The sequence below is a fragment of the Ammospiza caudacuta genome, chromosome 36, assembly GCF_027887145.1.
Source record: "Ammospiza caudacuta isolate bAmmCau1 chromosome 36, bAmmCau1.pri, whole genome shotgun sequence".
NCBI classification, from domain to species: Eukaryota; Metazoa; Chordata; class Aves; order Passeriformes; family Passerellidae; genus Ammospiza; species Ammospiza caudacuta.
Window position 1 is genome coordinate 739,952 of NC_080628.1, and position 23,819 is coordinate 763,770.

General features: G+C 54.7%; 2 protein-coding genes across 2 annotated transcripts; one reads left to right on the forward strand and one right to left on the reverse strand.

Annotated features, from left to right (window-relative positions):
* Positions 1-859: 859 nt before the first annotated feature.
* On the reverse strand, positions 860-16,871 carry TP53 (tumor protein p53). Its single transcript, XM_058822968.1, has 11 exons — positions 16,831-16,871; positions 15,388-15,475; positions 14,762-14,807; positions 13,823-14,032; positions 9,220-9,406; positions 7,308-7,420; positions 6,268-6,377; positions 4,876-4,985; positions 3,804-3,883; positions 2,315-2,400; positions 860-1,349 (listed from the first exon to the last, which is right to left on the reverse strand). Exons 2-11 carry the CDS (start codon positions 15,444-15,446, stop codon positions 1,262-1,264), a joined length of 1,089 nt encoding a protein of 362 aa, XP_058678951.1. The 5' UTR covers positions 15,447-15,475; positions 16,831-16,871; the 3' UTR covers positions 860-1,261.
* A 1,415-nt stretch (positions 16,872-18,286) lies between these two features.
* LOC131570567 (monocarboxylate transporter 13-like) lies at positions 18,287-23,345 on the forward strand (the record flags this gene model as incomplete). Its single annotated transcript, XM_058822931.1, has 5 exons — positions 18,287-18,467; positions 19,535-19,678; positions 20,923-21,657; positions 23,004-23,206; positions 23,325-23,345. Coding segments are annotated over 5 exons (1,284 nt in total), but the record flags the coding sequence as incomplete, so codon positions are not given.
* Between the last annotated feature and the right edge of the window lie 474 nt (positions 23,346-23,819).

Genomic DNA, 23,819 nt, shown 5'->3' on the forward strand with positions numbered 1-23,819 from the left:
TGGGACACCCCAAACTGAGAGATCCCCCCCAAACGGGGACACTCCAAACTGGGACCCCCAATTCCCTCCCAGTCACCCCACACTGGGACCCCCCAGTTCCTCCCAGTTACCCCAAACTGGGATCCCAGTTCATCCCAGTTCCCTCCCAGTCACCCCACACTGGGATTCCAGTTAATCCCACTTACTCCAAACTGGGCTCCCAGTAACTCCAAACTGGGACCTGAAATTTCTTCCCAGTTACCCCAAACTGGGAACCCCAGTTCCTCCCAATTACCCCAAACTGGGACCCCCCAGTTACTCCAAACTGGGCTCCCAGCTCCTCCCAGTTACCCCAAACTGGGACCCCCCCAGTTCATCCCAGTTACCCCAAACTGGGACCCCCAATTCCCTCCCAGTTACCCCAAACTGGAATCCCAGTTCATCCCAGTTACCCCAAACTGGGATTCCAGTTCATCCCAGTTACCCCAAACTGGGATCCCTGTAACCCCAAACTGGGACCCCCAATTCCCTCCCAGTTACCCCAAACTGGAATCCCAGTTCATCCCAGTTACCCCAAACTGGGATTCCAGTTCATCCCAGTTACCCCAAACTGGGATCCCTGTAACCCCAAACTGGGACCCTCAATTCCCTCCCAGTTACCCCAAACTGGGACCCCCCAGTTCATCCCAGTTACCCCAAACTGGAATCCCAGTTCATCCCAATTACCCCAAACTGGGACCCCCCATTCCCTCCCAGTTACCCCACACTGGGATCCCAGTAACCCCAAACTGGGACCCCCCCATTCCCTCCCAGTTACCCCACACTGGGATCCCCCCCCCACCAAACTGGGACCCCCAGACACCCCCCGGGTGGGGGAGGGGCGCTATAAAAATCCCTTTATTGTATAAAAACCATTAAAAACCCGAAGGGGCGGGGCCAGGGAATGACGTCATGCAGGAGGAGGTGTGGCTTATAAAACTTGTGTGGGCGTGGCTTAAGGGCAGGGCATAATCATGTGGGCGTGGTTAAAGCAAGGTGGTTATCATGGGGAAGGGGCGTGGTTAAAGACTGGGGGCGTGGCTACAGCATTGATTGATTGGTGGGCGTGGCTAAGCAGCAAGTGGGAATGGCTGAACAGGACAAATGGGCGGGGTTACACCAAAGTGGGTGGGGCTAACCAAGATAAATGGGCCAATGGGAAGTGAGGGTGGGTGGGTGTGGTCAGGAAGGGGGTGTGGCTCCCATATGAAGGGGGCGTGGCCTCCAGGCGAAGGGGGCGTGGTCAATCGGACTCCCCCGACTCCGCCTTGAGCAGCAGCTTTTTCCCACGGGGCACCCGCCCCTCCCCCCGCGGGCGCCGCCCCTTGGACCTGGGGGGGGGGAGGGGAGAGTCAGGGACCCCCCCCCAAAATCTGAGAGTCCCAAATTCCCACAAAAAAACCCCAAAAAGGGACCTAAAAATCTGGGAGTCCCAAATTCCTCCAAGATTTCCCCCAAAAGGGAACCCAAAAATCCTGGGGTTGCAAATCTCCCCCAAAAACCCCAAAATGGGACCCCCAGACCCACCCAAATCCCCTCAAAGTGACACCAAATCCCCCCAAAATGACTCCAAAACCCCCCTAAAATGATCCGAAATCCCCCAAAAGTGACCCCAAACTCCCCCAAGTGACCCCAAACACCCCAAAACTCCCCAAACCCACCCAAAATGACCAAAACCCCCGAAAGTGACCCCAAACCCCTCCAAATTGACCCCAAACCCACCCAAAGTGACCCCAAACTGCCCCAAGTGACGCCCAGACCCCTCCACTCCCCCCAACATCGCCCCCAAATCCCCCCAAAATGACCCCAAACCCCCAAAATTGTCTCCAAACCCTCTGAAACCGCTTCAAAATGACCCCAAATCCCCCCAAAATGACCCAAACCCCCCCACAAGTTACCCCAAACTCCCTCAACCCCCCCCAAAATGATCCCAAAACCCCCAAGGTTACCCCAAATCCTCCCCAAACCCCCCAAAAGTGACCCCAAACCCACCCAAAGTGACCCCAAATCCCCCAAAATGACCCCAAATCCTCTCAACCCCCCCCAAATCCCCCAAAAGTGACCCCAAATCCCCCCAAACCCCCCAGGATGATCCCAAAACCCCCAAACCCCCTCAAAATGACCCTAAAATGACCCCAACCCCCCCCAAAATGACCCCAAAGTGACTCCAGACCCCTCCCAGCCCCCCTACAGTGACCCCAAACCCTCAAAGTGCCCCCAAATCCCCCCAAATTGACCCCAAACTCCCCCCAAAATGCCCCCCAGCCCCTCCCCCCCCCCCTTTTTGGGGTCTCACTTTTGGGGGGCCGCCCCCCGATCGTAGGTTCGCTCCAGGGCCTCGTTGACCATGCGGAACATCTCGTAGCGCTTGCGGCCCCGCACCTGAACCCCCCAAAAAACTGGGGTCAGGGGGAGCCCCAAAAGGGCTGAGACCCCCCAAAAACCCCCCAAAAAATCGGCATCATAGAGCGGTGGAAATCCCCCAGAAATCCCCCAAAAATTGGGGTGAGGGGTCCCTGAAAGTGGTGGAGACCCCCCAAAACCCCCCAAAATAACGGGGTGAGGGTGGGCCCCAAAAGGGGTGAGAGCCCCCAAAAACCCCCCAAAAATAATGGGGTCGGGGGGGCCCAAAAGGGCTGAGACCCCTCAGGAACCCCAAACTTCCCTCAGGGACCCCAAATTTCCCCCCTGGGACCCCCAACTTCCCTCTTGGGACCCCAAATTTGTCCTTCCCAGCCCCCCAAAAATCCTCCTGGGACCCGAAATTTTCCCCAGGTAGCCCAAAATTTGCCCCAGGGACCCCAAATTTCCCTCTTGGGAGCCCTAAAATCCCCCTGAGGCCCCAAATTGTCACATTGGGACCCCAAATCTCCCCCTAAAACCACAAATTTCCCCCCTGAGACTCCAAATTTCCCTCTTAGAACCCCAATTTCCCTCTTGAGACCCCAAAGCAGCCCTCAGAAACCCTAAAAACCCCCCTGGGACCCCAAATTTCCCCCCTGGGACCCCTAAAATCCCCTTAGGACCCCTAAAAACCTCCCCAGGACCCCAAATTTCTCTCTTAGAACCCCAAGTTTTCCTCTTGGAACCCCAAATCTGCCCCCAGGACCCCAAATTTACCTCTTGGGGTCCCAAATTTCCCCCCTGGGACCCCAAATTTCCCCCCGTGAGGCCCCTAAAAACTCTCAGAGACCCCAAATTTTCCTCTTGGGACCCCAAATTTCACCCTTGGGACCCCAAATTTTCCTCTTAGAACAACAAATTTCCCCCCTGGGACCCCAAATTTTCCCCCTGGGACCCCTAAAATCTCCTTAGGACCCCTAAAAACGTCCCTGGGACCCCAAATTTCTCTCTTAGAACCCCGAGTTTTCCTCTTGGAACCCCAAATCTGCCCCCAGGACCCCAAATTTCTCTCTTAGAACCCCGAATTTCCTCTTGGGACCCCAAATTTCTCTCTTAGAATGCCAAATTTTCCTCTTGGGACCCCAAATTTCCCCCCTGAGACCCCAAATCTGTCTCTGGGACACCTAAAATCCCTGTGGGACCCCGAAAATCCCGCCGGGGACCCCAAATTTGCCTCTTGGTATCCCCACGGGACCCCAAACCACCCTTTAGAACCCCTAAGGGACCCCAAATTTCTCTCTTAGGACCCCAAATTCCACCCAGGAACGCCAAATTTTCCTCTTAGAACCCCGAATTTCCCTCTTGGGAACCCAAATCCTCCCCAGGGACCCCAAATTTCCCCCCTGGGACCCCCGGATCCCCCCAGACGCCCCCAGTCCCACCTGCAGCAGGAAGATCTCGCTCTCGGGGTCCTGCATTGGTTTCTTGGAGCTCTCGGGGGTCTCGGCCGGGGGGGACAGGGCTGGGGGAGGGGCGGGGGGGGGGGGGGTGTCAGGGACCCCCAAAGGGACCCAGAGACCCCCCCCAGAATCAATGGGGGATCCCTGAGAGGCCACTCCCGTTATTCACGAGAATGGTAGTTGCTAATTAGCATATTTGGTCACACCTTTTTAGGCCACACCCAATTTGGCCGTGCCCATTATTAATTAGCAGAACAGCTTCTCATTAGCATCCATGATCACACCTTTTAAGGCCACGCCCATTATTAATTAGCAGGAGAACTGCTCATTAGCATATTGGCCACACCTTTTTAGGCCACACCCAATTTGGCCAAACCCATTTTAATGAGCAACATGCTCATTAGCATATTTGACCACACCCTTTAAGACCACACCTCTGTGCAGCTGCAGCCACGCCCAATTAGGCCACACACTGATCAATCATTTGACTCCGTCCATTTAGGCCACACCCATCCAAGTTGGCCCCTCCAATTATTTTTGCATAGGCCACACCCACCTGACTCCACTGCCCACATATTTTGGCTCCACCCACTACAAGCCCCACCCTCAGCAGAATTAGCCACACCCACCCAGGCCATAAGTTCCGCCCACACTCCCTATTAGCTACACCCCCACATAATTCTAGACCACACTCACATTTTAGCCACACCCACTTCTGGATCAAGCCCCACCCACTATTATCCTGACCCCACCCTGCATTAGGCCACAACCCTTTGGACGCCCCACCCCCATCCAAACTTAGGCCACGCCCACAAAGCCCCACCCCACCCAATTCCTGCCCCATCTCCCTTGGCCCCGCCCCTCTCCCAGCCCAGGCTCCGCCCCCACTGAAGCCCCGCCCTCTCCTGAATTGATGCCACCCCATGCAAGCCTAAGCCACGCCCACTATATCCCCACCCCTTTCCTGCCATCATCTCCCTTGGCCCCACCCCTTTAAGAACTCAGGCCCTGCCCCCCGAAGCCACGCCCACTCACATTTTGGCCCCGCCCTCACCTCTCTTGGCCCCGCCCCTTTTCCGCTGGGTCTCCTCCTCGTGGCGCCGATCCCGCCCGGGGCAGGCGCAGACCCGAACCTCGAAACAGCGCCGGCCCAGGATCTGACCCCTGAAAACGGCATCGGGAACCCCAAAATCATCCAAAACAACCCCAAAAACACCCCGGGGATCCCTGAAAACCTGGGGAACCCCAAAATCCCCACCCTGATCCTCTAAGTGACCCCAAAAATCCCAAATTCAGGCGCAGACCCAAACCTCGAAACAGCACCGGCCCAGGATCTGACCCCTAACAACGGCATTGGGAACCCCAAAATCATCCAGAATAACCCCAAAAACACCCCGGGGATCCCTGAAAACCTGGGGAACCCCAAAATCCCAACCAAGAAACCCCAAAAATCCCAAATTCAGGCGCAGACCCGAACCTCGAAACAGCGCCGGCCCAGGATCTGACCCCTGAAAACGGCATTGGGAACCCCAAAATCATCCAAAAATACCCCAAAATCCACCCAAAGGACCCCAAAATTCATCCAGAAATTCCTCAAAATATTTTAAAAATACCCTAAACTTCGAGGGCTAAAACTCATAGATTTTAGAGAAAAAACACCCCCAATTTTTGGGGGAAAAAAAAAAAAATCTCAATTTTTTGGGGTTAGAGGTCCCAGATTTTTAGGGTGACGGCTCCTCAGTTTTGGAGGTTTTTGGGTGATTTTTTTGGGGGAGTTTTTGGGTTTTTTGGAGGATTGTAGGGTTTTTTGGGGTATTTTTGTGGTTTTTGGGGGGTAGTTTGGATTTTTGGGGAATTTTTGGGGTTTTTTTGGGGGGGTTTTTGTTTTTTTGGGGGGGGATTTTTGGAGCTTTTGGGGGTTTTTCTGGGGGGGGTTGTACAGTTTTTGAGGGGCATTTTTTTTCGGGTTTTTAGGGGGATTTTTTGGGGGATTTTTGGGGGTTTTTTTGGGGGTTTTGGGGGGTCACCCAAGTCCCTCCAGGGTGAGGATGGGGTCTCCTGGTTTTGGGGGGATTTGGGGGTTTTTGGGGGAGTTTTTGAGGGTTTTTTTGTGGTTTTTTTGGGGGGATTTTTGGGGTATTTTGGCAGGGATTTTTGGGGTTTCTTTTGAGTTTCTTGGGGTTGTTTTGAGGGGATTTGGGAGGAATTTTTTGGAAGTTTTTTGGGATTTTTTGGGGGAATTTTTTGGGGGTTTTTTGGGGCTCACCCAGGTCCCTCGGGGGTGAGGATGGTGAGGGTGGGTCTCCTGTTCGTGCCCAGGTTTTGGGGTTTTTTGGAAGAATTTTTGGGTTTTTTTGGGGGGGATTTTGGGATTTTTTGAGGGATTGTTGGGGGGATTTTTGGGGGCATTTTTTTGGGGATATTTTTGGGGGTTTTTGGGGCTCACCCGGGTCCCTCGAGGGTGAGGATGGTGAGGATGGGTCTCCTGTTCATGCCCCCCATGCAGGAGCTGTTGCACATGAAGTTGTACAGGACCGTGGTGCACTCCGAGCCCACCTGGGAATGGAAAAAAATGGTCAAAAACTGCAAAAAACCCCCTAAAAATACCCTAAAAACCACACCAAAAAACCCCCAAAACAAACCCCAAAACCAACCCAAAAAACACCCCAAAACAAACCCCAAAACAGAGCCCAGAATCACCCCCAAAAATACCCCAAAAACCCCTAAAAATACCCTAAAAAACCCCCAAAAATACCCGAAATAACCCCCAAAACAAACCCTAAAACCAACCCAAAAATACCCCAAAATCCACCCCAAAAAACCCCAAAATCCACCCCAAAACCACCCAAAAAGTCCCCCCAAAACCCCCAAACCAACCCCAAAAAACCCTAAAAAAGCCCCAAAAATCCACCTGGGATGGGGGGAACATTGATAGGGAGATTTTTGGGGTTTTTATTTGGGATTTTGGGGTCATTATTTGGGATTTCTGGGGTTTTTATTTGGGATTTTTGAGGATTTTATGTGAGATTTTGAGGCTCTTATTTGAAATTTTTGGGGTTTTTATTTGGGATTTTGGGGATTTTATTTGGGATTTCTGCAGGGATTTCAATGGGGATTTTTGGGATTTCGGGTTTTTTTTGGGTTTCTGGGATTTTTTGGGTTTTGGGGTCACCTCAGGGGGCTCATAGGGCACAGCCACGCTGTGTTTGTGATGGAATTTTTGGGGTTTTTATTTGGGATTTTGGGGTTTTTATTTAGGATTTCAATGGGGATTTTTGGGGTTTGGGGTTTTGGGGTTCAGGGGATTTTTGGGGTCACCTCAGGAGGCTCATAGGGCATGGCCACGCTGTGTTTGTGAGGGGATTTTTGGGGTTTTTATTTGGGATTTTGGGGATTTTATTTGGGATTTCTGCAGGGATTTCAATGGGGATTTTTGGGGTTCGGGTTCTTTTGGGGTTTTGGGGTTCAGGGGATTTTTGGGGTCACCTCAGGGGGCTCATAGGGCACAGCCACGCTGTGTCTCTTGGTGGTTTCATCGTCCTGGTACCGAGCCTGGGGGTTCCCCTCTACCCGGATCAGGTGCTGGGCGGGGGCGTTGCCTGGGGAGAGCCCAAAAATCCAAAATTAACCCCAAAATTACCCCAAAATCCACCTCAAAATTAACCCCAAAACAAACCCCAAAAATCCAAAATTAACCCCAAAATTAGCCCCAAAATCCACCTCAAAATTAACCCCAAAATAAATCCCAAAAATCCAAAATTAACCCCAAAATCTGCTCCAAAATCAGCACCAAAACCTCCAAAATCACCCCCAAAACCAAGCTCAAAAATGCAAAATTAACCCCAAAATTAGCCCTAAAATCCACCTCAAAACTAACCCCAAAAATCCAAAATTAATCCCCAAATTAAGCCCCAAATTAACCCCAAAATCAGCCCCAAAACCCATCCCAAAAATCCCAAATTAACCCCAAAGTCAACCCCAATTTTACCAGAATTTAATCTATTTTTTTTCCCAATTCCCCCCAGTTTTTCCCAATTTTCCCCAATTTTTCTAGAATTCAATCCAATTTCCTCCCAAACTTTCCCAATTTCCCACATTTTTTCCCATATTTTCCTCCAATTTTTTCCCAATTTTTCCCATTTATTCTCAATTCTCCCTCAATTTTTTCCCTATTTCCCCCCACCTTTTCCCCCAATTTTTCCACATTTTTCCCAATTTTCCCCCATTTTCCCTCAATTTTTTCCCAATTTCCCCCCAATTTTTTTCTCAATTTCCCCGCAATTTCCCCCCGATTTTCCCCCAATTTTTTCCCAATTTCCCCTGACTTTGCCCCAATTTTCCCCAATTCTTTCCCAATTTTTCCCCAATTTCCCCCCATTTTCCCCCAATTTTTCTAGAATCGAATCCAATTTTCCCCCACTTTTCCCCCATTTTGCCTCCATTTTCCCCAATTTCCCCCCATTTTTTCCAATTTTCCCCCATTTTTTCCCAATTTTTTCCCCATTTCCCCCAATATTTCTGGGGTGTCCCCCCCCATTTTTCCCCAATATTTTTGTGGTGTCTCCCCCAATTTCCCCCAATATTTTTGGGGTGTCCCCCCCATTTTTCCCCAACATTTCTGGGGTGTCCCCCCCCCATTTTCCCCAACATTTCTGGGGTGTCCCCCCCATTTTTCCCCAATATTTTTGGGGTGTTCCCCCATGTTTTCCCCTTTCCCCCCTAGTTTTTTCCCGTTTTCCCCCACTTTTTCCCCAATTCCCCCCAATTTTCCCCCATTTTTCCCCAATACTTTTGGGGTGTCCCCCCCCCATTTTTCCCCAATATTTCTGGGGTGTCTCCCCCCCATTTCCCCCAATATTTTTGGGGTGTTCCTCCATTTTTCCCCTTTTCCCCCACTTTTTCCCCAATTCCCCCCAATTTTCCCCCATTTTTCCCCAACATTTCTGGGGTGTCCCCCCCCCATTTTTCCCCAATATTTTTGGGGTGTCCCCCCCATTTTCCCCAATATTTCTGGGGTGTCCCCCCCCATTTTTCCCCAATATTTCTGGGGTGTCCCCCCCCATTTTTCCCCAATATTTCTGGGGTGTCCCCCCCATTTTCCCCAATATTTTTGGGGTGTTCCCCCTTTTTTCCCTTTTCCCCAATTCCCCCCAATTTTCCCCCATTTCCCCCAATATTTCTGGGTTGTCCTCCCCCATTTCCCCCAATATTTTTGGCGTGTCACCCCCCCCCATTTTTCCCCAATATTTTTGGGGTCTCCCCCCCATTTTCCCCCAATATTTCTGGGGTGTTTCCCCCCATTTTCCCCCAATATTTCTGGGGTGTTTCCCCCCATTTTCCCCCAATATTTCTGGGGTATTTTCCCCCATATTTTTGGGGTGTCCCCCCCGTTTCTCACCGTCGGGGCCGCCCCCGGCCCGCTCGTGGTGGGGGCACCTCCGCACCACCTCGGCCACGTGCTCGGATTTCTTGTACACGGCCACGGCCCTGAGCACGGCCCCGGGGGGCGGCGGGACCCCCACGCGCACCTGCACCGGGCACGGCTTGGCCAGGCGGCAGAAGAGCTTGTTCAGCGCCGGGGAGTACTGCGGGAGACCGGGGTTACTGGGAGCCAGAAATCCCCCCAAAAAAATCCACCCAGAAATCAAAAATCCCCACGGAAATCCACCTAGAAATCAAAAATCCCCACGGAAATCCACCCAGAAATCAAAAATCCCCACAGAAAAATCCACCCAGAAATCAAAAATCCCCACAGAAAAATCCACCCAGAAATCAAAAATCCCCATGGAAATCCACCCAGGAACAAAAAATCCCCATGGAAATCCACCCAGAAATCAAAAATCCCCACGGAAATCCACCCAGAAATCAAAAATCCCCACGGAAATCCACCCAGAAATCAAAAATCCCCACAGAAATCCACCCAGAAATCAAAAAATCCCCACAGAAATCCACCCAGAAATCAAAAATCCCCACAGAAATCCACTCAGAAATCAAAAATCCCCATGGAAATCCACCCAGAAATCAAAAATCCCCACAGAAAAATCCACCCAGAAATCAAAAATCCCCACAGAAAAATCCACCCAGAAATCAAAAATCCCCATGGAAATCCACCCAGGAACAAAAAATCCCCATGGAAATCCACCCAGAAATCAAAAATCCCCACGGAAATCCACCCAGAAATCAAAAATCCCCACGGAAATCCACCCAGAAATCAAAAATCCCCACAGAAATCCACCCAGAAATCAAAAAATCCCCACAGAAATCCACCCAGAAATCAAAAATCCCCACAGAAATCCACTCAGAAATCAAAAATCCCCATGGAAATCCACCCAGAAATCAAAAATCCCCACAGAAAAATCCACCCAGAAATCAAAAATCCCCACAGAAAAATCCACCCAGAAATCAAAAAATCCCCATGGAAATCCACCCAGAAATCAAAAATCCCCACAGAAAAATCCACCCAGAAATCAAAAATCCCCACAGAAAAATCCACCCAGAAATCAAAAATCCCCATGGAAATCCACCCAGAAATCAAAAATCCCCATGGAAATCCACCCAGGAACAAAAAATCCCCACAGAAATCCACCCAGGAACAAAAAATCCCCATGGAAATCCACCCAGGAACAAAAAATCCCCATGGAAATCCACTCAGAAATCAAAAATCCCCACAGAAATCCACCCAGAAATCAAAAATCCCCATGGAAATCCACCCAGGAACAAAAAATCCCCATGGAAATCCACCCAGGAACAAAAAATCCCCATGGAAATCCACTCAGAAATCAAAAATCCCCACAGAAATCCACCCAGAAATCAAAAATCCCCATGGAAATCCACCCAGAAATCTAAAATCCCCACGGAAATCCACCCAGGAACAAACAAACCCCACAGGAACCCCATGGAAATCCCCAGAACAGCTCGTTCAGCGCCGGGGAGTTACTGGGAGTTACTGGGAGTGACTGGGAGTGACTGGGAGCTACTGGGAGTTACTGGGAGGGCACTGGGAGTTACTGGGAGTTACTGGGAGTTACTGGGAGGGCACTGGGAGTTACTGGTAGTAACTGGGACAGACTGGGAGTTACTGGGAGTTACTGGGAGTTACTGGGAGGGCACTGGGAGCTACTGGGAAAGCACTGGGAAAGCACTGGGAGTTACTGGGAGTTACTGGGAGGGAACTGGGAGCTACTGGGAGGTACTGGGAGCTACTGGGAGTAACTGGGACAGACTGGGAGTTACTGGGAGTTACTGGGAGTTACTGGGAGGGCACTGGGAGCTACTGGGAGTTACTGGGACAGACTGGGAGTTACTGGGAGGGCACTGGGAGTTACTGGGAGTTACTGGGAAAGCACTGGGAGTTACTGGGAGTTACTGGGACAGACTGGGAGCTACTGGGAGTTACTGGGAGTTACTGGGAGCTACTGGGAGCTACTGGGAGTTACTGGGAGGGCACTGGGTGTTACTGGGAGGGCACTGGGAGTTACTGGGAGCTACTGGGAGTTACTGGGACAGACTGGGAGCTACTGGGAGTTACTGGGAGTTACTGGGAGCTACTGGGAGGTACTGGGAGCTACTGGGAGTTACTGGGACAGACTGGGTGTTACTGGGAGGGCACTGGGAGTTACTGGGAGTTACTGGGAAAGCACTGGGAGCTACTGGGAGCTACTGGGACAGACTGGGAGCTACTGGGAGTTACTGGGAGTGACTGGGAGTTACTGGGAGCTACTGGGAGGGAACTGGGACAGACTGGGAGCTACTGGGAGTTACTGGGAGTTACTGGGAGTTACTGGGACAGACTGGGAGTTACTGGGAGGGCACTGGGAGTTACTGGGAGTTACTGGGAAAGCACTGGGAGTTACTGGGAGTTACTGGGACAGACTGGGAGCTACTGGGAGTTACTGGGAGTGCCTGGGAGTTACTGGGAGCTACTGGGAGGGAGCTGGGAGCTACTGGGAGTTACTGGGACAGACTGGGAGTTACTGGGAGGGCACTGGGAGTTACTGGGAGTTACTGGGAGTAACTGGGACAGACTGGGAGTTACTGGGAGTTACTGGGAGCTACTGGGAGTTACTGGGACAGACTGGGAGCTACTGGGAGTTACTGGGAGCTACTGGGAGTTACTGGGACAGACTGGGAGCTACTGGGAGTTACTGGGAGTTACTGGGAGGGCACTGGGAGGTACTGGGAGTTACTGGGAGTTACTGGGACAGACTGGGAGTTACTGGGAGGGCACTGGGAGTTACTGGGAGCTACTGGGAGTTACTGGGAGTTACTGGGACAGACTGGGAGTTACCGGGAGCTACTGGGAGGGCACTGGGAGCTACTGGGAGGTACTGGGAGTGACTGGGAGTTACTGGGAGCTACTGGGAGGGAACTGGGAGCTACTGGGAGTTACTGAGACAGACTGGGAGTTACTGGGAGGGCACTGGGAGTTACTGGGAGTTACTGGGAGTAACTGGGACAGACTGGGAGTTACTGGGAGTTACTGGGAGGGCACTGGGAGGGCACTGGGAACAACCCCAGAACCACAAACCCCACAAAAACACCCCCTGAAATACAAAACCCCACAGAAACCCCACACAAACCCCGTTACTCCCCTTTCCCCCGGCATCTCCCCGGTTTTTGCCCCATTTTCCCGTTTTTTAGCCCCATTTTTCCCCATTTTTCCCCGTTTTTTCCCAAAATCCCCGTTTTTCCCCCACTTCTCACTGGCGGTGCAGGTGACGCCCTTGGCCGTTCCCATCCCTCCCATTTCCCCCATTATTTTCTCTCTTTCCCCCCATTTTTAACCCGTTTTTCGCTGGTTTTCGCCCATTTCTCAACCATTTTTGCCCGTTTTTCGCCATTTTTTCCCCATTTTTTCCCAAATTTCCTGTTTTTCTCCCCATTTCTCACTCACGGTGCAGGTGACGCCCTTGGCCGTTCCCTTTATTCCCATTTATTATTCCCATTGTTTTGTCCCCATTTTTTCGCTGTTTCCCACTCTTTTCCAGCCATTTTTTGACCGTTTTTCCCCGTTTTTTCACCCCTTTTTTCCCAAAATCCCCGTTTTTCCCCCCATTTCTCACTCACGGTGCAGGTTACGCTCTTGGCCATTCCTCCACCCTGCAGTCGCGCTCCCCCCCTGGGATCTCTTTGGTTTGACCCCATTCTTTGCCCATTTTTCAGCCGTTTGTTGCCATTTTCTCATCGTTTTTTCCCCCGTTTTTTCCCAAAATCCCCGTTTGTCCCCCCATTTCTCACTCACAGTGCAGGTGACGCTCTTGGCCATCCCCATTTCCCCGAATTCCACCCTGCAGTCGCTCCCCCCCGGGATCTCTTTGGTTTTACCCCATTCTTTGCCCATTTTTTCGCCAGTTTTTGCCATTTTTTTCACTTTTTTTTCCCAAAATTCACCATTTTTTCCCCAAAATCCCTGTTTCTCCCCCCGTTTCTCGCTCACAGTGCAGGTGACGCTCTTGGCCGTCCCCGTTTCCCTGAATTCCACCCTGCAATCGCTCCCCCCCCGGGATCTCTTTGGTTTTACCCCATTCTTTGCCCATTTTTCAGCCGTTTTTCACCATTTTTTCACCGTTTTTTTCCCCGTTTTTTCCCAAAATCCCCGTTTTTCCCCCAATCCCCACTCACGGTGCAGGTGACGCTCTTGGCCGTCCCAGTTTCCCTGAATTCCACCCTGCAGTCGCTCCCCCCCGGGATCTCTTTGGTTTTACCCCATTCTTTGCCCATTTTTTCGCCAGTTTTTGCCATTTTTTTCACTTTTTTTTCCCAAAATTCACCATTTTTTCCCCAAAATCCCCGTTTTTCCCCCCGTTTCTCGCTCACAGTGCAGGTGACGCTCTTGGCCGTCCCCATTTCCCGGAATTCCACCCTGCAGTCGCGCTCCCCCCAGAATCTCCTTGGTTTTACCCCATTCTTTGCCCGTTTTCAGCCGTTTTTTGCCATTTTTTCACGGTTTTTTTCCCCGTTTTTTCCCAAATTTCCCGTTTTTCCCCCCAACCCCCACTCACGGTGCAGGTGACGCTCTTGGCCGTCCCGGTTTCCCGGAACTCCACCCGGAAGTCGTGCTCCCCCCCGTAATCCTCGGTGGACGGGACCACGGCCGAGGGGGGGGGGAGGGGCGGGGGGGGCTCGGCGGGGGGAGGGGGCAGCGCCCGCCCCTCCCCCACCCCCGCCCCCGGCCCCTCCCCCTCCTGGGGGGGCTCCGGGGGGCTCAGCTGCTGTGGGGGAGAGGAGAGACACAGAAATTGGGGGGGGTTGGGGCATTTTGGGGTGAAAAATCCAAATTTTGGGGGTGAAAAATTCAAATTTTTGAGGTGAAAAATTCAAATTTTTGGGGGGGGGGGGGGGGAGAACGTTCAAATTTTTGAGATAGAAAATCCAAATTTTGGGCGGGGTGGAAATTCAAATTTTTGGGGTGAAAAACTCAAATTTTTGGGGGATTTTAGGGTCATTTTTTGGGGGGAGGGAAATTCAATTTTAGGGGTTTGAGGAGGTTTCGGGAATTTGGGATTTTTGGGGGGTGAAAATCCAAATTTTTGGAGGTTTGGGGGTTTTTTGAGGGGAAGAAAATTCAATTTCTTGGAGAATTCTTGTGGGCATTTTTTTGGGGGAGGGAAATCAAATTTTGGGGCTTCGGGGGGTTTTGGGGAATTTTGGATTTTTATGGGGGTGAAAATGCAAATTTGTGGGGTTTTAGGATTTTTTGGGGGAAAAAATCCAAATTTTTGGCGTGTTTGGGACTACTTTAGGGCAAACCAAATTTCGGGGCTTTTGAAAGAGCTGGGATCATTTTAGGGGTTAAAATTCCCATTTTTGGGGGTTAAAATCCTAATTTGGGGGGGATTTTGACTCCTCCCCGTCGCTTTTGGGGTTCCCCACCCACTTGGCCGAATTTCTGGGAATTTTTCCCATTTTTTGGAGGTCTGACCCCAATTTTTGGTGCTCACCCATTCCAGCAGATCCTCGGGCATGTAACTGATGTTATTGGGGAGCCTGGAAGGGTCAAAGGTCACCCAAAAAAATCCCAAAACCCCTCCCAAAAAAATCCCAATCCCTCCCCAAGCAAACCCCAAAAAACCCCAAAAATTCCCCAAAATCCCAAATAAACCCCAAAAATCCCTTAAAATCCAAAAAAAAAACCCAAAAATCCCCTCCAAAACCCCCTCCAAAAACCCCTCAAAATCCCAAACCCCCCAAAAAGCCCCCAAAACCCCGAATTCTCCCCAAAATCCCAAATAAACGCAAAAAATCCACACAAAACCCCCCAAATAAACCCGAAAATCCCACAAAAAAATTCCAAATAAACCCAAAAATCTCTCCAAATCCCCCACAAAATTCCAAATAAACCAAACAAGTCCCCCCCCAAAAAATCCTAAATTTCCCCCAAAAAATCCCAAATAAACCAAAAAATTTCCTCCAAAATCCCCCCAAAATCGCAAATAAACCCAAAAATCCACTCAAAACGCCCCAAAAATCCCAAATAAACCCCAAAGTCCACCCCAAACCCCCCTCAAAAAAAAAAACCAAAAATCCCCAACACCCCAAAATGCCCGAAATTGCCCCAAATCCTCACATGTTCCATAAATCCAGGAACCCTTCGCCCCCCAGGAGCGGCTCCAGATCCTCGGCCATGGCGGGGGAGGGGCGGCCCCGGGGCACCCCTGGGGGGAGGGGAAATTCCGGATTTTGGGTGAAAAATTCGGGTTTTTGGGGGTGACCCCAAAAATTCCCTTTAATTTTTAACCGGGGGTCCCGCTGAACCAGCCCAAGCCACGCCCCTTCATCTAAACCACGCCCCCTTCCTCTAAGCCACGCCCCCTCCCATTCCGGAAGCGAATTTTGCTCAGTTTGGGTAAAATTTGGGTAAAATCCCGGCAAAATTCAGATAAAATTTGGGTAAAAATTGGGTAAAATTTGGGACAAAAATGGGCAAAATTGGGTTAAAATGGGTAAAGCTTAGGAAAAATTTGAGTAAAAAAAGGATAAAATTTGGACAAAATTAGGGGAAATTTGGGTTAAAATTGGGCAAAAATTGAGTAAAAGTTGGCCAAAACTTGGGTAAAAAATGGGGAAAAATTTTGGCACAATTCAGGCATGTTTTGCATAAAATTTGGGTAAAATTTGGATGAAACTTGGGTAACAGTTTGGTAAAGCTTGGGTAAGGTTTGGGTAAAATTCAGTGAAAATTAGGGCAGAATTTGAGAAACAAATGGGTAAATACTGGGCAAAATTTGGTCATATTTCAGTAAAGTTTAGGGAAAAAATGGGTAAAAGTTGGGGAAAAATTGGGCAACATTATGGGTACAATTTGACAAAAATTTAGGTAAAATTTGGGCAAAAATTGGACAAAATTTGGGTAAAATCTGGGGGATCCCCTCAGGCCACCCCTTCCCCGTTTTGATCCCCTCCCCGTTTTTGGGGTGCCCCCCACCCCCCACGGACCCCTCAAACCCGGGACCCCCCAAAATCCACCAATGAGGGGGGAGGGGAGCCCCGATTTTGGGGGGAAATCTCCTTTTTTTGGGGGTCACCCCAAAATCCCATTTTTTTTAAAAGGGGGGTCCCGAAAAACCAGCGCAAGCCCCGCCCCCTTTCTTTAAGCCACGCCCCCTCCCCCCTTCCGGCAGCAAAAATCGCCCGATTTGGGTAAAATTGGATAAAATTGGAGTAAAATTTTGGGGAAAATGTCAGGTAAAAATTGGGGAAAATCTGGGTTAAAAATTGGAGAAAAATTGGGCAAAATTCGGGGGGCCCCCCCGCCATTTTGGGCCCCTCCCCTCTCGCTGTTTTTCGGGTGCCCCCCCCCTCACTGACTCCTCAGGGCTGGGGGGGCACCCCGAACCCCCGGGACCCCCGAAAATCCGCTTGGGACCCCTCAAAACCCCCCCTGAGACCCCCAAAATCCGCCCGGGACCCCGAAATCCCCTCTGGGACCCTCGAGACCCCTCAGGAGCCCCCGGGACACCCCAAGATCCGCCCGGGATCCCCCAAACCCCCCCCGGGGCCTCCCCGGTACCTCCGGTGCTTCCCGCGCCTCACGCGCTGGGGAATCCCCACTCCCGGCGTGCCCCGCGCGGGGGCGGGGCCGGGTGGGCGGGCCCTTGAAGCCACGGCGCCATCTTTGGTGAGGGCGGGCGCCATTTTGAGCTGGGGCGGGCGCCATTTTGTGTGAGGGCAAAAAGGGGCGGGGTTTAACTGCGGGCGCCATTTTGAGTGCGGGCAAATGGGCGGTGCCATCATGGCTAAGGGCCAGAAAGGGGGCGGAGCTAAGAGCAGGAGGCCCCGCCCCCTCTTGGGCGCCCTTTGCGCGGGTTTGGGGGTGGTGGGGGGAGGGGGGAATGGATCGATGATTAATTAACAACGACCCCTCCCCCCCCCCACAGGACACAGGTGACCCCCCCCGCCCCCTCAAGGGGACTTCGCCCCCCCCCTCCCCCCCCCCCCCCCAAAGCTGTCCCTGAGCTGCGCCAGGTACGGAGCGGGACCGGACATTGGGACCCCCCCCCCCCCCCCCGGACCCCCAATTACCTGGGACCACCGCCCCGAACCACCCAATTACCTGGTAACCCCCCACCCGGGACCTCCCAATTACCTGGGACGCTCCTAAATCCCACTAGGGTCCCCCCTGACCCCTTGGTGACCTCTGACCTCAGTGTCCCCCCCAGAGTTTTGGGTCCTTGAGCCCCTTGGGACGTCCCCCCCCAATTCCCCTGCGACCCCCCCCCCCCTGACCCCAGGTCCCTTTTCTTTCCAGGCGCTGCACCTTGGGGACCCCCCTGGGACCCCCCCAAAAGCTCCTGGGTCACTCCTGACTCCCCCTGACCTCGTGTGACCCTCTAAATCCCCCTATCACCCTCCAGGTGACCCCCTGACCTTTTGTGACCCCCTAAATCAATGAGCCCCCCGTGACCTCTGGTGTTCCCTCGGAGTCCCCTCATTGTCCCCTCATTGTCCCCAGTGTCCGCTCACTGTCCCCGTGTCCCCATATCCCCTCACTGTCCCGGTGTCCCCCCGCACTGGCGCTCCCATCCTTGTTCCCGCCGGGCGCTCTCCTGTGACCCCCCCCGACCGCTGTCCCCGTGTCCCCCTGGTGTTTCTGGTGTCCCCCTGGTGACCCCCTCACTGTCCTGGTGTCCCCATACTACCCGTTGTCCCGTCCTTGTCCCTCTGTCCCCCCCCCCGCGCTGGCTCTCTGGTGGCCATTCCCCCCCAGGTGCGCTCCTGTGACCCTCATTGCCCAGTGTCCCTGTGTCCCCTCACTGTCCCTCTGTCCCCTCCCTGTCCGTCTGTCCCGGTGTCCGTCTGTCCCCCCCGCCCCGCGCTGGCTCCCCGGTGGCCGTTCCCCCCCAGGTGCGCTCCTGTGACCCTCATTGCCCAGTGTCCCTGTGTCCCCTCACTGTCCCTCTCTCCCCTCCCTGTCCGTCTGTCCCGGTGTCCGTCTGTCCACCCCCCGCCCCGCGCTGGCTCCCCGGTGGCCGTTCCCCCCGGGCGCGCTCCCGGCGCTCTCGGCCGCGTTCCTGCAGGTGGCGCTGGTGAGCGGCTCCGTGCGCGCGCTCGGGCTGTGCCTGCCGCCGCTGGGGGGCGCCTTCGGGGCGGCGGCGCGCGCGCAGGCCTGGGTGGGCTCCTGCCCCCTGGCGGCGCTGCAGCTCGGCGGTAAGGGGGACAGACGGACAGACAGATGGACAGACGGACAGACGGACATTGGGGGCATTGAGAGCCATGGGAGAGACTGGGGGTAATGGGGGAACTGGGCGGGCTCCTGCCCCCTGGCGGCGCTGCAGCTCGGCGGTAAGGGGGACGGACGGACAGACAGATGGACAGACGGACAGACGGACATTGGGGGCATTGAGAGCAATGAGAGAGACTGGGGGTAATGGGGGAACTGGGTGGGCTCCTGCCCCCTGGCGGCGCTGCAGCTCGGCAGTAAGGGGGACGGACGGACAGACAGATGGACAGACGGATGGACAGACGGACATTGGGGGCATTGAGAGCAATGGGAGAGACTGGGGGTAATGGGGGTAATGGGGGAACTGGGCGGGCTCCTGCCCCCTGGCGGCGCTGCAGCTCGGCGGTAAGGGGGACAGACGGACAGACGGACAGACAGACACTGTGAGAGACTGGAACACACTGGGAGTGATGGGGGGAACTGGGGGGAACTGGGTGGGCTCCTGCCCCCTGGCGGCGCTGCAGCTCGGGGGTAAGGGGGACAGAGGGACAGACAGACGGACAGACGCACATTGGGGGCATTGAGAGCGATGGGAGAGGCTGGGGATACTGCGGGCAATGGGGACACTGGGCAGGCTCCTGGCCCCTGGCGGCGCTGCAGCTCGGCGGTAAGAGGGACAGAGGGACGGACAGACGGACAAACTGGGGGCACCGGGAGGGGACACTGGGAACACTGGGACCCACTGCGAGGGACTGCTAGGGACTGGGAGCACTGTGGGTAATGGGGGAATTGGGGGCAATGGGGGAACTGGAGGAACTGGGAGCACTGGGAGGGACTGGGAGGAACTGGGAGGGACTGGGAGAGACTGGGAGAGGAATGGGGGTAACTTGGGAGGGATGGGATGGACTGGGGGGGGCTGGGAGCACTGGGGGTAATGGGGGAATTAGGGTTGATGGGAGAACTGGAGGAACTGGGAGCACTGGGAGCACTGGTAGGGGCTGGTGGGGCACTCCCAGTGCTCCCAGTGCTCCCAGTAAGGATCTCGTCCCCCCAGGCCCGTTGGCGGCAGCGCTCAGCGCCCGGTTCGGCCCCAGGGGCGTGGCCATGGCCGGGGGGGCCCTGGCGGGGGCGGGGCTGTTCCTGGGAGCCTTCGCCACCCGCCTGGAACACCTGTACCTGAGCCTGGGGGGGCTGACAGGTACTGGGGTATACTGGGATATACTGGGGAACACCTGTACCTGAGCCTGGGGGGGCTGACAGGTACTGGGGTATACTGGGATATACTGGGATGGACTGGGGAACACCTGTACCTGAGCCTGGGGGGGCTGACAGGTACTGGGGTATACTGGGATATACTGGGGAACATCTGTACCTGAGCCTGGGGGGGCTGACAGGTACTGGGGTATACTGGGATATACTGGGATATACTGGGGAACACCTGTACCTGAGCCTGGGGGGGCTGACAGATACTGGGGTATACTGGGATATACTGGGATATACTGGGGAACATCTGTACCTGAGCCTGGGGGGGGTGACAGGTACTGGGGTATACTGGGATATACTGGGATATACTGGGGAACATCTGTACCTGAGCCTGGGGGGGGTGACAGGTACTGGGGTATACTGGGATATACTGGGATATACTGGGGAACATCTGTACCTGAGCCTGGGGGGGCTGACAGGTACTGGGGTATACTGGGATATACTGGGGAACATCTGTACCTGAGCCTGGGGGGGCTGACAGGTACTGGGGTATACTGGGATATACTGGGATGGACTGGGGAACATCTGTACCTGAGCCTGGGGGGGCTGACAGGTACTGGGGTATACTGGGGTATACTGGGAGGGACTGGGAGGGGATTGGGGGGGGACTGGGAGGGACTGGGGACCTAAAACCCAAACCCTCACCCCATAGAATGACCTAGAACCCTCCCAACCCTCCCCATCCCGGTTTCCCCAGCAGGCCTGGGCTGGTCCCTGCCCTTCACGCCCGCCCTCGGCGCCGCGTCCCGCTGGTTCCCAAACCTCACATAGCCCCATAGAACAATCTAGAACCCTCTCCATCCCTCAGGCCTGGGCTGGTCTCTGTCCTTCACCCCCGCCCTTGGTGCCGTGTCCCGCTGGTTCCCAAACCCCCATCTAACCCTATAGAACCATCTAGAACCCCGCAAACACCCATCTAACTACATAGAACAATCTAGAACCCTCTCCATCCCTCAGGCCTGGGCTGGTCCCTGTCCTTCACGCCCGCCCTGGGCGCCGTGTCCCTCTGGTTCCAAACCTCACGTAGCCCCATAGAACAATCTAGAACGTCTCCATGCTGGTGTCCCCTCAGGCCTGGGCTGGTCCCTGTCCTTCACGCCCGCCCTGGGCGCCGTGTCCCGCTGGTTCCAAACCTCACATAGCCCCATAGAACAATCTAGAACCCTCTCCATCCCTCAGGCCTGGGCTGGTCCCTGTCCTTCACGCCCGCCCTGGGCGCCGTGTCCCTCTGGTTCCCGCGCCGCCGCGCCCTCGCCACCTCCGTCACCGTCTCCGGCGCCGCCGTCTCGGGCCTGGCGCTGGCGCCGCTCCTCCCTCCCGCCCTGGACTCCTACGGCTGGCGCGGCGCCCTCCTCCTCCTCGCCGCCGTCTCCCTGCACCTCGTGGCCGCCGCCGCCCTGCTCCGCCCTCCTCCCCGCGCCCCTCCGGAGCTTCCGGAACCTTCCGGAACCCTCCCGCGGCTGCTGCGCCACGGGCCCTTCCTGCGCTACGCCGCCGCCTTCGCGCTGCTGGATCTGGGCTACTACGTCCCGTTCGTGCACGGCGCCGGCCGCGCGCTGGAGCTGGGCTGCGACGGTCACCGCGCCGCCGCCGTGGTGGCCGCCATGGCCGCGCTGGACGGCGCCGGCCGCTTGTTGGCCGGCTGGCTGGCGGAGCGGCCGGCGGCGGTGCTGCTGCGGCAGCTGGCGGCCTGGGCGGCGCTGGCGGGGCTGGCGGCGCTGGCGACGCCGCTGGGGACGAGTTTCGGGGCGCTGCTGGCGCTGGCGGCGGCGTACGGGGGCTGCGCCGGGGCCGTGGCGCCGCTGCAGTTCGCCGGCGTGGCCGAGGTGGTGGGCGCGGGACGGGCGGCCATGGCCATCGGCGTCATGCAGATGGTGGAGAGCGTGGGGTCCCTGCTGGGGGCGCCGCTGGCCGGTACGGGGGGCGATGGGGGGAATTGTGGGATTGGAAAATGGGGGAGTTTGGGGGACTTGGGGGGGTCTACAACATGGGGGGGGACTGAGGGGGAATGGGGGGATTTGGAAGGGACTGGAGGATTTGGGGGGTCTGGAAAATGGGCGAGCTTCGGGGGATTGGGGGGTCTGGAATGTGGTGGGGGGTGGGAGAAATGGGGGAAGATTGGGGGTTTGGGGGTCTAAAACGTGGTGGGGAACTGGGAGGGATTGGGGGACACTGGAGGGGACTGGGGGGTTTGGGGGCTCTAGAATGTGGGCAGGACTGGGGGGGAATGGGGGGACTGGGGAGGATTGGGGCAGTTAGGGGTCTGGAAAATGGGGGAGCTTCGGGGGGTTGGGGGTCTAGAATATGGTGGGAGGTGGGAGAAAAGGAGGAAGATTGGGGTTGGGGGTCTAGAATGTGGGAGGGACTGGGGGGGTCTGGAGTGTGGGGAGAATTTGGGGAGGATTGAGGGATCTAGAACGTGGTGGGGAGTGGGAGAAAGAGGGGGAAGATTTGGGTTAGGGGGGTCTAGAACGTGGTGGGGAACTGGGGGGCACTGAGGCCGATTGGGGGGGACTGGGGGTTTGGGGGGTCTAGAATGTGGGCAGGACTGGGGGTTTGGGAGGACTGGGAGGGACTGGGGGGAATTGGGAGAGTTGGGGGTCTTGAACATGGGGGAGTTTGGGGGGCTTGGGGGGTCTAGAACATGGGGGGGAACTGGAAGGGTTGGGGGTCTAGAAGTTGAGTTTTGGGGGGATGGGGTTGGGTGAGGTAGAACTCAAATGGGGGGGAGCACCCAAGTGTGAGTTGGGAGGTCCCAGTTGGGTTGGGTGACCCCCAACGCCGCCATTTTGGGTGGTTCCAGACCCTCAACGCCGCCATTTTGGGCGGTTCCTGACCCTCCTCAATGCCGCCATTTTGGGTTGGTTCCCAACCCCCAACGCCGCCATTTTGGGTGGTTCCAGACCCTCAACGCCGCCATTTTGGGTGGTTCCTGACCCTCCTCAATGCCGCCATTTTGGGTTGGTTCCCGACCCCCAACGCCGCCATTTTGGGTGGTTCCAGACCCTCAACGCCGCCATTTTGGGTGGTTCCTGACCCCCCTCAACGGCGCCATTTTGGGTGGTTCTTGACCCCCAACGCCGCCATTTTGGGTGGTTCCTGACCCCCAACGCCGCCATTTTGGGTGGTTCCAGACCTTCAACGCCACCATTTTGGGTTGGTTCCCAACCCCCAATGCCGCCATTTTGGGTTGGTTCCCAACCCCCAACGCCGCCATTTTGGGCGGTTCCCGACCCCCCAACATTCCCATTTCCCCCCAGGTTGGCTCCGTGACGTCACCGGCGATTTCACCGTCTCCTTCCTGGCGGCCGGCGCCTTCCTCCTGGCCTCGAGCCTCCTCATCCTCACGCTGCCCCCGGCGCCCCCCGAGCCCCCCCCCCAGCCCCCCCGAGCCGCTCTAGAACCGCCCAAATCACCCCAAAATGCGGCCCCAGATCTCGTCCTTTGGGGGGGATGGGCAAAGGTGGGGGAGGGGGGGGTCAGAGGGACCCAAAAAAATGGTTTTGGGGGGTGGTGGTGGGGCTGGGGTTTTCTGGGTTTTTTTGGGGTTTTTTTTTGAGGTTTCGTTCCCTTGATTTTAGGGTTTTTTTGGGTCTTTTTAGTCCCTCGATTTTGGGGTATTTGAGGGGTTTTTTAGGTTTTTTTTGGTGCTTTTTTCGGTCTTATTTTTGGGTTTTGGAGATTTTTTGGGGGGCAAGGTTTTTGGGTTTTTTTAAGGGTTTGTTCCCTTGGTTTTAAGATTCTTTTTAGGTCTTTTAATCCCTCGATTTTGGAGTATTGGGGGGTTTTGGTTTTTTTAGGGATTTTAGGGTTTTTTTTCTTTTTTTTTTTGTTTTTGTTTTTTTTTTCAATTTTCTTGGGAGGTTTTTTGGGGGTTTTTTTTTGAGATTTTCTTGGGGGCTTTTTTGGGGGTTTTTTTTGGAGGTTTTGGAATTGTTTTTTCTTTAGTTTTTTTAAGGGTTTTTTGAGTTTTTTAAAAATTTTTTTTTAGTTTTTTTGGGGCGCTGCTCTAGATCACCCAACCATTGGATGGGGATAAGTTCTAGGTCACTTTGGGGTCTCCATTTTGGGGGTGA

Bases quoted from the DNA above. Each gene is read 5' to 3' on its own strand.
- TP53 (XM_058822968.1), bottom strand. From the start codon at position 15,446: ATGGCCGAGGATCTGGAGCCGCTCCTGGGGGGCGAAGGGTTCCTGGAT. The intron at 14,808-15,387 runs GTGAGGATTTGG...TGACCCTTCCAG, and splicing joins TTCCTGGATTTATGGAACAT to GCTCCCCAATAACATCAGTT. The intron at 4,986-6,267 runs GTGAGCCCCAAA...TGCCGTTTTCAG, and splicing joins CTCACCCTCGAGGGACCCGG to GGGTCAGATCCTGGGCCGGC.